This window comes from Formica exsecta, unplaced genomic scaffold (genome assembly GCF_003651465.1).
Source record: "Formica exsecta isolate Colony F162 unplaced genomic scaffold, ASM365146v1 scaffold72, whole genome shotgun sequence".
NCBI classification, from domain to species: Eukaryota; Metazoa; Arthropoda; class Insecta; order Hymenoptera; family Formicidae; genus Formica; species Formica exsecta.
The window spans coordinates 5108119-5120343 of NW_021853485.1; the positions used below are offsets into that span (position 1 = coordinate 5108119).

The window sequence follows — 12225 nt, forward strand, 5'->3', positions numbered from 1 at the left end:
TTATTACGTTACGTCTTATGTTTGATTGGTCGCGTTCAGCAGAGAAAACCGCTTAGTAGCAATCGAATGTGATTGGTTCTTACTTTTAGAACCAACGAATCAACGTCGAGTGTTGACAAGACGATAACTGAGTGCTTTCTCTGCTGAACGCGGCCAGTGCAAAGAAATCTTTGTCCCTTTCGTCCTAATTGGTCAATCAAACGATTCAACTTTTGTAGCATCAAACGGAACGCTTATGTGTAATAAGAAAAGAAGTAAGACATGTAAAGGCCATCACACACAAAATTCCGGAAGGACGTAAGACGTAAGCGTAAGAAAATGGACCAATCCCAATCGAGTATTTGGCTCTCCATAACCCCTCCACTTTTACGGAAAGCCCTGGTCAGAAGTATTGTAAAGTGCTATAAGCAATAGGAAATCGGAGATTAACTAATATAGAGGAAAGCAAACTATAATTAGAATAAGTTACTATTTTAATTTCATAACTCGTACACTTTTTTAAACATACCATAAGCTATTATTTATCATATAGCAAACTACAGATAATGTTTACATTTTTGTTTCTTAAATCCCAGATAGATGAAAATTATAATAAAAATGACTAAAATATTATTTGTGACATGAAATGTCACTTTGATACGAGGTAACTGGAGTAGGAATATATTTTTGGTTTAACTTGCTACTTAATACTGGTATAGGCAATGGATGGATGTGTGGTTTAGCAGGAAATCTAGTACCAGCGATATCAATTTCATAATGGGCTGTTGGATTCATTATAAAGTCTTTTGTAATAACATGTCTCTCTTGCTTAGATCTTGCTCCAGGGAGACTAATGAATCCAAGGCAAATGAGTTTCTCTGTTAGAAAACCATAGCTGAAAGAATAATAGTAAGTATAATAATGTGCCAATGAGGAGGTAATGTGAAATAAACAAGTGATAACGTAATAATGCAATGTTTAATGAAAAAGACAGATATTTACCCAGCTGATGTAACAGTACCAACAAATTCACCATTTCGATATAGTGGTTCACCACCCCATGCCCAAACATCTTTATTCAAATCCATACCATCAAGAACAAATAAAACTAATCGCTTTGTCACTCCCTGCATCTTTTGACGTTGTAAAGCAGATTTTCCAATAAAATAGTCTGGTTTCTGTACAGCATAATTATGAAATATTTAATACTAAACCCTATCTAAGCTATTTTATTTTAACTTGGCTATCTTTAATCTATTTTTCATTTCAGTATAATTATATTGTTTCTATATTTTAATCTTTTCTTTTTTTAGCAATTTTCTATTTTTCGATTTTGTATAATATAAAAAAAGAAAAAGAAACGACTACGTTTTATTAAACTAGAAGCATTCGTTTTATCTTCAAATGTATAAATGTACACAGAGAATACATGTAGTTTTTGATACTAACATTCAGTTTTACTCTGTAGCCATTTCCAGCTTCATATGGAGTCACATATGGTGTCAATTCTTCAGCCCAGAATGGAATAAATCTCTCTATCCTCATAAAACGTTGCGTAAGAACGCCAACGTCTCTTGCACCATAATCCTTTCCTATAGCCATTAAGGTTGAATAAATATGTAGCGCATATTCCGAAGGTATGTAGAGACAATAGCCAGGTTCACCCGTATGTGTAAATGCCATTACCATAACGTCTGAAGCATATGCGATGTTTACTGTCTACAATTTCAAAAACATAATTAATTCAAGATGCCCATACAAAAAAAAAAGTAAAAAAGAATTATCAGCAATGATTAGAAAATAATCTGACCTTGTAAGTGAAGGATGAAAGATTGATATCAGAATTGGATAACTCAGAAAGCAGTTCAGTAGCTTTGGGACCTACTACATTGATCACTGTATATTTTGAAGTTACATCATTAAGTCCTACCAAATGATCTGCCGGCAAATGTCTATTTTATTGCATAAAAAAGAACGATTAATTACATTAATAATAATAATAATAATAATAATAATGATAATAATATTTACATATAATGCTTAATTAAATGGACACTAATTTGGGCAATCGAAATAATAAATTTAATTCTTATAGTGGAAAATCTCTTTTTAAACAAACATTTCTCCAAACATGTTTTTTTTTTATATTGGTATTTTTGTATTAATACTTAAAACTGGATTTTTATCTGATCTCATACTTATGTGTCTTTTCATTTGAGATTATAATCAGAAGCAGAATATCATCTACCTAGACATCCATTGATAAATACGCGTCTGCTGTGATGTGGGTGAGACCATGAAATAACTATTTTCGCTTTGTCGCACTATTATACAGTCATTTTCATAACCACCTTTCTCATTTTGCATTCCTGTATGAACTATTCCGCCGACTGGTATATTAGCATCATTAGAACATAATTGTTGTAGATACTCTACTACCTCTTCATGACTAGACTGCAATAAAATCAATTATTAAAATGAAAAGATAGTTTACTCAGTGAAACCAGAAACTACACATTTTTTATCAAGTTTTAAATAGAGAACAAACTTTTCTCATAGCTGAAATTTGAAAAATGTGATTAGCATAGAACAACTCGTAACGGGTTTCTAATTTCACCGTTTTAATTGCATCATTCATTTACTTTAATTTCGATCTTTGAAAATGAGCTCATGTCTATTATTCCAACTCCTTCTCTACATGCTTGAAATTCTTCCTTCATAAAGTCAAAGAATTTTGGTTTATAGAAACTGCCTTTTGGCATAATCGGCTTTTTTTGTCCTCCTTTCAAATTTATATAATAGTTGTGAATGTCAAAAATGTTAATATTTATGTAAAAAGATTTTATTGTTAAAAAAACTTACGTCTATAAGTTGAATCAAAATAAAGTGGACGTTCATAGGCCATTTTTACGCCAAAAACTGCGCCACGTTCCTCCAAAACAGAATACAAAGGTGAACAACGTAATTTACGGGCATATTTGTATTCTGATTGATGAGGGTATAATATAGCATAATTTCGACCGACTACTTCCTTCATTCTTTGCTGTAGATATTGTTTATTATTGTGCAAATCTAGAAACCTTTGTACATTGAATGAGAGTACTTCCTGTGTGGATTCACCATTTATTATAGATTCAGCAATTTCTTTACCAATTCCACCAGCACCTTTTGAAAAAATATATAGCTAAAAATATCAAGCTTTATATATAATAAAAATATATGGTAAAAAAATTAACAAATATTAAGACATGTTTAAGAAGTATACCTTGCAATGAATTGCCATTCATTCCAACAGCAACAAAGTAATTTTTTACTTCGGGACTTTCCCCTAATATCCATCTACCATCTGGAGTAAAATTATCAGGACAATTATATATATTTGGATGTTCTACTTCTTTTAAAATTGGTAATCTATGTATAGCTTTGTCCCATAAAAGTTGCCAATGAGCTGGATCATTTTTCACATATTTCATCCAATTTTTTGGAGGAACGTGACCGCTTCCAAATGCAGGTTTTGCATTAGGTTCAAACCAGCCAAGTAAAAGTCCACCTATATGTCATTATCATTGACAGCTTTATCATCATCAATAATACATACAGTTTTAAATGTTACATATACTTTTTTATCCATCAATAATATTTAACACAATGTTAAAGATATAAGAGAAGAGATATATACCTTGCCATTCTCTCATATATGAATATGAGTCAAAATCTCGTATATATGGTAGAGATGTATCGATTTTTGATGACAAAGGCGGTATGACTGCATACAAATGTTCCGCAGGATAGGCAGGAATTCTGACAGGGGGAGTGCATCTTAATCCTAATTCACGAGCCCACTAAAATATTAACAAATAAATATATTAGATTAATTATGAATACTATTATTGTGTATTTAAAATTAATACAAACACATATTTACCATCCCAGCACAGTTAATGAAATATTCACAAGAAACAGTACCATGTTCAGTTTTAACATTTTTAACAGCCCCTTTCTCAGTCTTTACTTCTTCTATATGACAGTGCTCAATATATTGCGCTCCTCCTTGCTTTGCCAGCTTTGCCAAGACTTCACAAATTGCACTTAGATTAGCAACAGCATCTTCTGGCACCAAAATTGCTCCTTGTAGATCGTCAACACATAAGTAAGGATGTAATCTTTTCAATTCTTCTTTGCCCAAGATCTATAATATATTAATAATTTTATTGACTTGATTTTTTAATATGTTATAATGTGTGTGTGATTTATTATAATATAATTATAAACTATATAAAATACTATTACAATCTTCAATTGGTTTACTTAAGCACAACCAAATTATATTAAATCAATATAATATGCATTGTATTGTAAATTGTAAAAAATGGATTATATACTTCACAATGCAATCCAGTTGGTATATTGTAAGCCATTCTTCTTTTAAGAGCTACCATCCTATCCTTGGACTGCGCCAAATTTAGACTACCACATTGTCTCAATCCTATATTATAGCCCATATCTTGCAACTGTTGATATAATTTGATGCTGTATGCAATCAGATTTCTGCGTGAAATTGATTTAAAGAGTCCAAGTGTACCAGAACCAAAGTGTGAGGATCCGCTGCCAATCCTAGAATCAGAGAATATTTATTTAATCAATTTAACAAACTTATTGTTTCCCTAATTGTGTCAATTGCTATATATATATATGAATTTTCTTCTGCTAGATATGCAGTATTTAGCTAAAAGATAATTATGAGCTATGAAATCTGAGATATAAATTATATAAATTAGAAATAAATTTACGTGTTTTGTTCCAGAACGAGAACATCATTCCATCCATTCAGTATCAAGTGATAGGCAACTGAATTGGCGACTGTCCCCGCACCGGCGATGACAATCTGCGATTGAGACGGCAAGTGCGGAGAGTTTTCGGATGAATAACTCTTCTTGCCGGCTGACAATTTGCGTTCAGCATCTGTTGAATCTGAATATCGTAGGGAAGTATCATTTCTGTAGGTTATATATCGCGTGCCGATAGAACCCTTCGTATTTTTCTTTTCGTATGACAAACATACACATCTTGAATAGGTTCGCCTTAACATTAAACACTGGCAAAAACGATTTGCAGCAGCGAAAAGCGTGTTTTGCGACTGCCGATATTGTTAAAAAAAATTCAACCCCAATTGAGCAAAGAGAACAATAATTTAGGAAGTGCGAGATATATACCCTATACCTCGCACCTCTGTCACAAGAAGAAAAATCTTGTATTTTATAAAACTCGCGCAATCTGAAGCACGGCTTCGATGAGACATTTGAAGTGGAAATACGCTCTCTCTCTCTCTGTAATATAAGTATATTCTATTTTTTTTATAATATATATTCGTCATTTGGAATATATATTATTATTGAAATATAGCGTTATTTGGAGGTTATATATAATCAGCCCAAAAATTATATATATATAATACAGAGAGAGTTCGTATTATCATCATAAATAATAATTTCTATCTATAATAGCGAATATCTCTAAAATCTAAAAGAATATTAAATTATTTCACGTATCATATTTTATGACCAATTAATAATATAAGTTTTTATTGAAACAATGAAACTCATTATATATACATAAATATATATATTAACATAATTATACGTTTGATAAGAATCAAGATTATTTTATATCAAGAGAAGGGTTTCCTCGTTTTTTTCATTAAAAAAAATGAGAAATTGACAAATTGGCGCTATATTTTATTTATTCAATATATCGCAATATACTTTTCGAGAAATCGTCATAAAACAATGACGATATTCAAATTGATCTAAATTTTACTATCACACATAAAATATTACAAAATTAATAGTAAAAACGAGATTTGTATAAATTATATATATTTTCTGTTATTCCGCTTTTGCTGTAAAATGTGTGTGTGGACAATCTTAAACTTTTATAACTTAAAGATATTATGCATTTTTACTTTCGTCGAATTATGCATTATGGCATTCTTGATACTTTTGGTGAGAAAATATCATTTTTTATCTTACTTAGAATCAATTTCCAATTATATGTTTATTTCAGCATAATACTGAAATTATGGAGTTGAAAAAGCATGTGAGTATTCAGATTTTTATATTAAACTCTTCAGAAAATTATATATATATATATATATAAATCGTTTTCTTTTCTCTAGATTTTAACCATAAAGGTATCGTCTATCAATGGTTTCTTCGGAAATCAGTTATAATTAAAAAAATCTATATATATCAAACATAATATATGTGCGTTATAAAGAGATAGAAAAAGTATTTATACATTCTCATCATCAAGATAATTCTAATACAAAAGATGTTAACTTTTTTTTCTAAATCGCACACATAAATGTATTTTTTATATATGATATGTGAATTGGAACAATTAAATTTTATAAATTCAGTTTCAACGATCCCGAGATGAAATAAAAAATGTAGAAAATGTTTTATCAGACGTTGAAAACAAGACTCTGTTCTGTCGAGATCGATACAAATCTATAATAGCAGGATTGAAGAAAGACGTTCATAAAACGGAAGTAGAGGTTTGACTCTTAAATAAATAGAATTAAACTAACGAATGTGTATTTTCAATGAAATCAAATGTATCAATAGATGAAGATGTTGATGGACCATGTTTCTAGATTGTGTTTCCAACGAGAAGAGCTTACTAGGAACGAAATATTAAAAGTGCGAATCATTCAACTAATGTTTGGAACAATAGATTGATTTTATGATCGTACGAAACATAAAAATACTGATTACTGCTAACATCTTAACTGTTTGCTGGGTGTCCTGTATAATGTAAAAATGCAAGTAAAAAGTGTTATTCAATATATTTAAATTTTACTATGTTTTTTTAGCAAGACAAAGACTGTCATAGAATACTCAATATCTTCGCTATAAAGATGTAGAGAAAAAAAAATAATACTCTGTATGTTATCGCTAATGAATCTTCTTTTTAACGGTTTATTCAAAAATATAATATCGTATTTATTTCAGTCATGATTCGAACAAAGAAAAATACAACAATTTGAACGGTCTTTACATGTAATTACATATATCTATGCTATTGAATAAAATGTTGAAATGTTGATTTAATTTTATATTTTTATCTTTTATTCATACATTACATATATAGTGACATTTAATTTAGGAAGAACTTATTAGTATTTAACATATCGCCCTAGTGAGATTATAGCAATTAATTATATAGCATAGAAGTGAAAATTTTTTAAAAAAATTTAGCTCAATATACTATGTATTTTTTATATTAATATTTGAGATAATATGTCTGATTTATTTCTAATTCAATCGAAGTTTCAAATTATAGTGACTAGTTAACTAAATTGGTTTATACATGCCCATATTTATAATCTAATGAATAATATTATCAAATACACATATAGTAGAACATTTAATTCATAAGTTTTTTAAGGCACTTAGTTATTTATGATCCCCAAAAAATTTATCAGGTCTTTTATCACTACAAATTCTATCTATCTGAATAGATAAAATAAATATCTCTTTCTGAAATTTATATTGCATTTTACTTCTCCAGAAATATATTATTCGTCATTTACATCTTTCAATTCTTTTGGATGTTAGAAATAAATTTCACTGGCGATCAAATTTGTTCACATACTGACAAAGCATAGCATTAATATTTTAACCTGAATTAAATTTGAGATATCTTCCTAAAATTCGGTAGTCAATAATTAAATAATATCTGGTATTTCTTATTCAATTATCAGATGTTTTTTTTTTTAATTTTTAATAAAGCTTCTTTGATCGATCTGGCGATGATTATCTCTTAAAAAAATATCGAAGAAAGTTTATCATACTTTTTAAATCCTTAACATTACATATTTTTGTAAGTTTCAAATTAAAATTCTATATCAAGTAAACCGTGAAATTAATTAATCAATATGACATTGTCATCTATTTCTTTTTATTAACTTAGACTCGCTAGTTCTTTATCTTCAATTGTTAATCATTTGAAAACTTCGACCATTTTTATGAGAAAAAAATCTATTACTAATCGATTGAAAAAATTGTACATGAATAATGAAAAAAACATCTGTTGTTTTTGGAACTGTCCGCATTTTATATTATCTGATTAAAGGAGAAAAATTAAAGGAGGCCGTTCTTTGAATTTTTAATAAAATTCTTGTATGAAAGTTACAAGTTTGATTTTTTCTTCTCATTATTATACACTTTATAGTTCCGTATGTTGGGACGGGAATTTCTTCAGCACTGCGAGATAAAGATTATAGAAGGCGTAAAAGCTCACGCTCAAAATTACTAAGAGGACTGATCCGAAAATCCAGCCCAAGAAATTGCCGTCTATTATGTCGGAAGCGTCTTTTCTTTTTCGGGCGCTAATTTCTCCCAGTGTCGTGCCCTTTCGCTCTTCCATAAGCTTTTTCATATTAGCGAGCTTCTCTCGCAATTCATCCACTGATTCGGCAATCTCCTCGATTGACTCTTCAGCGGGTAGATCTGTAACTTATGCAAGTATGATATTATCGCGCGGAGACAAGCCATTTTTGATTAAGCAAACATATGAATAATTATATATAATTAAAGACTATATACAGGGTGTATTCTAAAAAGTGAGAAGTATTGCAATGAGAGATTCAGGACACAAAAATAAGAGAAAAAATTCATATAAACATATGTCCGATATGACCTTGTTTCCGAGTTACAGCCTGTTTTATTTTCTAATATTTCCAACTTTTCCGCATACAAAAGTCTAATTCTGACGACATTACCATCGGAAAATCCTATATTCCGATATATGAGATGTATGTCTGCCATTTAATTGTTTGACCAAGCCATAATTTTTTTAAACGTAGACTATTGCGTTAATAACGCTAACGTACGATACGAATACTTTACTTTCACTGAGCACAAGATACGAACCGTACTACTTACAATACAAATAATACGTGTTTATGTTTACAAATTAACAAGACCTTAAGTCCTTTAAATCTTGTATATAAACAGCAAACCGATATCCAAGTATGCTATCTTAACTCTATTGGAAAATAAAACAAGCTATAATTTGAAAACAAGGTCATATCACATATGTTTATATGAACTTTTTCTCTTATTTTTGTGTCCTGAATCCCCCATTGCAATACTTCCCACTTTTTAGGATACACCCTGTATATGTGTCAGTGTGTGTAATAGTCGTATACAAAACATTGAAAAACAATTTTTCTTGAGATACTTATTAATTCTATCTTTCGACTTTTCTTAATTCGATATATTAAAAGTTATATAAACACATTTTTTTCCGATAAAACAAAAAAAAAATTATAGGATTTATTTAGATAAAAATTATGCTATTTTTTTAAAAAAATTAGTGTTAATATCGAACATCTATATTATAATATATATCTCGTCTCAAATGATGTAATTTTCGATTACTCCCTTTTACGGAATTTTATGCGGAGCGATGTTCGAGGTTGGTAACGCTTCAAGTAATTGATCATTTTCATTCTTTAATAACTTTCTAACGTTTAAATAATCGGAAATATATATAAAATAATATTAAAGGTCGAAAAATACACTCACCGGCAATGTCTGGCACGCAAGTATGTGGCATGGTTTTCATGATCCTCTGTTAGACGATGCGTCCTGCTTTCTTGATTCCGATCTTTGGTCCAAAATGTGACAGTATTGATCATCCAGCATCCCGCGACATAGCGCAGTCTCTGTTCCCAATACAGTGGAGATAGCGACGTGCAAGTATTAGGTTTTCCACTGACAAAGAAAGTTAGAGAGACAACACATGTAAGGATTCGGAAATCCTATCCTACCCGTAGAGTAACGTTTGACTATTAAGACAAAAAGAGCAAAGATTTCTTTATCCTGATGGATCAATTAAATGCTACTCTACTCCAGATAAGATTTCCGAATGCATCCTAAAACGAGTCTTTGTTTCTTTCTAACTAAAGAAAGGATAGTCAAAACCACTGATTGTGAGCAGAAGACGCGAATGAATGAGAATAAGAGATTCGTCTTATTATATTTCCTCTTTTATTTATTTTATTCTCACTAATATTGCAAAATATTAATTGTAATAATAATTGTAAGCAATGAGGTCGCTCGGTCTATTTTTATTACATACTTATATGTTTACGCTTACAATCTATCTTTTTTTTCACATGATACACAAGCAGGGTTATGTTGTTTATACTTATTTATATTACATGAATTACATTCATCGTTTTTCATATGTTTTATCTCCATTTATTATATCAATATATTTACTGTAAATATAAAATATATATGTACTCAATTTCTCTCCCCTATTCACTGGTATTTATCCAGTTAGATTTGTTACTGTTCAATTGTTAGTAATATTTGCCAGCATAAAAATACAAGCAATATAATCTTTACTAAAGCTTAATTATTAACTTCAATAACTTCTTTTTTTTTCAAAAACTGCTTGAGAAGCTAAACACTGCAGACTTATATTAAAAAATTAATTTAGTTATTTAAGCAAGATATATGATATAATATTATGTATATCGTGGTAATAATATGTAATTTACATTTATCTAAAAATGTCCTGTATCTTTGATTTCAATGTCACTTCTAATATCACTTTACGATGCCCATGCTTCCAATTCTTTTAAATCATCATCTTCTTCTGGTTTAGTTTCTAAAAATAAAATTACAATATTTTATATTGTAATGCCACAATACCATAAATTATAGTAATACTTATTGCTACTTTGTGTTAAATTGGTTAAAATCTTTCTAAACTGTAACAATATGCCTTATAGAAGAATAATAGTTACTTGTGCGGGTTTTGTTTGGTGCAACAGGAACGGAAGTTGGCACTGCTGGCAGTTCATCTGTTGTTGTATCAATACCGAGTAATTCTTTGTCAAGCTGTTCTTGTTGAAGCTCCTCCAACTCTTTTTCTAGTTCATCCTCATCGGCATCTTGGCCAAATGCTACTGGATTAGATATGGCATCAGAAATTTCTCTGGCCACATCTTGTTGTTCCGCTATGTCATCCATCATATCATGCACTTGGTCAACATCCCTGAAATAAAAATAAAAAATAATTATACTCTAATCTGGATAGGCGCATAAATTATTATATGATTGTCAAAATATACAATTGTTACTTATTACACTATTTTAGATATGATACATATGATAATTATATAAATGAAAAAATATCTTACATATGCTGATGCGCAGCCTTCATTGCATCTGCAGCACCCTTCATGGTGGTAAGAACAGCAGTATTTGTGTTTGCACTCTCCAGTGCTTCTCTTTGCATTTCAATTGTAGATAGCGTACCATCAATTTGCTGTAACTGCTTTTCATATCGCTTTTTTCTCTTCAATGCTTGGATAGCAGCTAAAAAAGATATGTTAGCGCTCAATCAAATTATTGTTCATACCATGACAAGTTAAATTATTTACACAACTATGTAAGACTATACAGATATTAGTCGGACGCAAAGTAGATGATCATAATTCAGCACAATAGTGAATTACGAATGAAATGAACTGACAATGTATAAATATTGTCACGCGATGACAGTTGAACTGTAAAATCTAATTTAAAATCCACGAAACGAGACTCGACTTGCAGAAAGAGCGAAATTATTACCTCGCTTATTTTTCGACGCGTTCTTCTTTGCTATCAACACTTCATTATCTATTTTAGTCTCTAAAAATTCCTGTTTCTTTATTAACATATCCTCCGTCTCGCGCAGTTTCTGAATCGCCTCGGCCGTTGAAGGAGCAGCTGCCTCCTTCTTGCCGCCGAACACTTTGGTGAAGAAACTCATCGTATTGTGCTTTTTTCAATCTATTGAATATTTAATTATTATTCCCGATCGTAAGAAACACGAGCATGTACTTCGAAATCGAAACCGAAAATTCATCCACTTCTACGACACCACGGTCGCCATCTCCTTTTCGCGTTTGACTTGTGCAGTTGCATACGTCACATAGATATATTCCTTTTAACTACGCAATCTGACACTCTCTACACTTAAAATGAAATAAATACACATCCATGCGTCAGAGAGAAAAAGAGAGAATTGTAAGAAAGTACAGAGAAAATGCAAGTAAGAACATACTCTGTTCGTGACTCATGGTGTAGTACATATATATACATATATATGTCACTGCTTTGAACTTTAATCTAAAAACTTTCGATTATATTCTTTTTACAAAATATTTCTAAAAAAAAGAAT

At 30.3% G+C, this 12225-nt stretch overlaps 4 protein-coding genes and 1 long non-coding RNA gene across 5 annotated transcripts; 2 read left to right on the forward strand and 3 right to left on the reverse strand.

Moving 5' to 3' along the window:
* Positions 1 to 458: 458 nt before the first annotated feature.
* LOC115243319 (pyruvate dehydrogenase phosphatase regulatory subunit, mitochondrial-like) lies at positions 459 to 5412 on the reverse strand. The gene is made up of 12 exons (XM_029820197.1): positions 4770 to 5412; positions 4362 to 4593; positions 3905 to 4168; positions 3659 to 3821; positions 3245 to 3529; positions 2842 to 3144; positions 2622 to 2761; positions 2228 to 2433; positions 1790 to 1931; positions 1429 to 1698; positions 982 to 1157; positions 459 to 874 (listed from the first exon to the last, which is right to left on the reverse strand). Exons 1-12 carry the CDS (start codon positions 5066 to 5068, stop codon positions 610 to 612), a joined length of 2745 nt encoding a protein of 914 aa, XP_029676057.1. The 5' UTR covers positions 5069 to 5412; the 3' UTR covers positions 459 to 609.
* Positions 5413 to 5617: 205 nt separating this feature from the next.
* LOC115243643 lies at positions 5618 to 6821 on the forward strand. Its single transcript, XM_029820785.1, has 3 exons — positions 5618 to 6044; positions 6392 to 6535; positions 6606 to 6821. Exons 1-3 carry the CDS (start codon positions 5886 to 5888, stop codon positions 6717 to 6719), a joined length of 417 nt encoding a protein of 138 aa, XP_029676645.1. The 5' UTR covers positions 5618 to 5885; the 3' UTR covers positions 6720 to 6821.
* Positions 6822 to 7082: 261 nt separating this feature from the next.
* On the reverse strand, positions 7083 to 9956 carry LOC115243325. Its single transcript, XM_029820216.1, is given in 3 exon segments — positions 7083 to 8492; positions 9573 to 9612; positions 9615 to 9956. Coding segments are annotated over 3 exon segments (402 nt in total). The 5' UTR covers positions 9693 to 9956; the 3' UTR covers positions 7083 to 8208.
* Positions 8505 to 10439, forward strand: LOC115243326. Its single transcript, XR_003885217.1, has 2 exons — positions 8505 to 9462; positions 9555 to 10439. It is a non-coding gene; the product is annotated as an uncharacterized LOC115243326 (long non-coding RNA).
* On the reverse strand, positions 10102 to 11986 carry LOC115243324 (charged multivesicular body protein 4c). Its single transcript, XM_029820215.1, has 4 exons — positions 11634 to 11986; positions 11201 to 11378; positions 10805 to 11055; positions 10102 to 10665 (listed from the first exon to the last, which is right to left on the reverse strand). The coding sequence occupies exons 1-4, from the start codon at positions 11812 to 11814 to the stop codon at positions 10610 to 10612; spliced, it is 666 nt and encodes a 221-aa protein (XP_029676075.1). The 5' UTR covers positions 11815 to 11986; the 3' UTR covers positions 10102 to 10609.
* Positions 11987 to 12225: the final 239 nt, after the last annotated feature.

What these genes read in the sequence shown, in the direction of transcription:
- LOC115243643 (XM_029820785.1), top strand. Translation starts at nt 5,886, where the DNA reads ATGTGTGTGTGGACAATCTTAAACTTTTATAACTTAAAGATATTATGC. An exon ending in ATTATATGTTTATTTCAGCA is followed by an intron (nt 6,045 to 6,391) that starts TAATACTGAAAT and finishes TAAATTTTATAA; the next exon opens with ATTCAGTTTCAACGATCCCG. An exon ending in TTCATAAAACGGAAGTAGAG is followed by an intron (nt 6,536 to 6,605) that starts GTTTGACTCTTA and finishes ATGTATCAATAG; the next exon opens with ATGAAGATGTTGATGGACCA.
- LOC115243324 (XM_029820215.1), bottom strand. Translation starts at nt 11,814, where the DNA reads ATGAGTTTCTTCACCAAAGTGTTCGGCGGCAAGAAGGAGGCAGCTGCT. An exon ending in AAGGCTGCGCATCAGCATAT is followed by an intron (nt 11,056 to 11,200) that starts GTAAGATATTTT and finishes TTTTTATTTCAG; the next exon opens with GGATGTTGACCAAGTGCATG. An exon ending in ACCAAACAAAACCCGCACAA is followed by an intron (nt 10,666 to 10,804) that starts GTAACTATTATT and finishes TTTTATTTTTAG; the next exon opens with AAACTAAACCAGAAGAAGAT.
- LOC115243319 (XM_029820197.1), bottom strand. Translation starts at nt 5,068, where the DNA reads ATGTTAAGGCGAACCTATTCAAGATGTGTATGTTTGTCATACGAAAAG. An exon ending in ATATATGAGAGAATGGCAAG is followed by an intron (nt 3,530 to 3,658) that starts GTATATATCTCT and finishes AATGACATATAG; the next exon opens with GTGGACTTTTACTTGGCTGG. An exon ending in TTTCATCCTTCACTTACAAG is followed by an intron (nt 1,699 to 1,789) that starts GTCAGATTATTT and finishes TTGAAATTGTAG; the next exon opens with ACAGTAAACATCGCATATGC.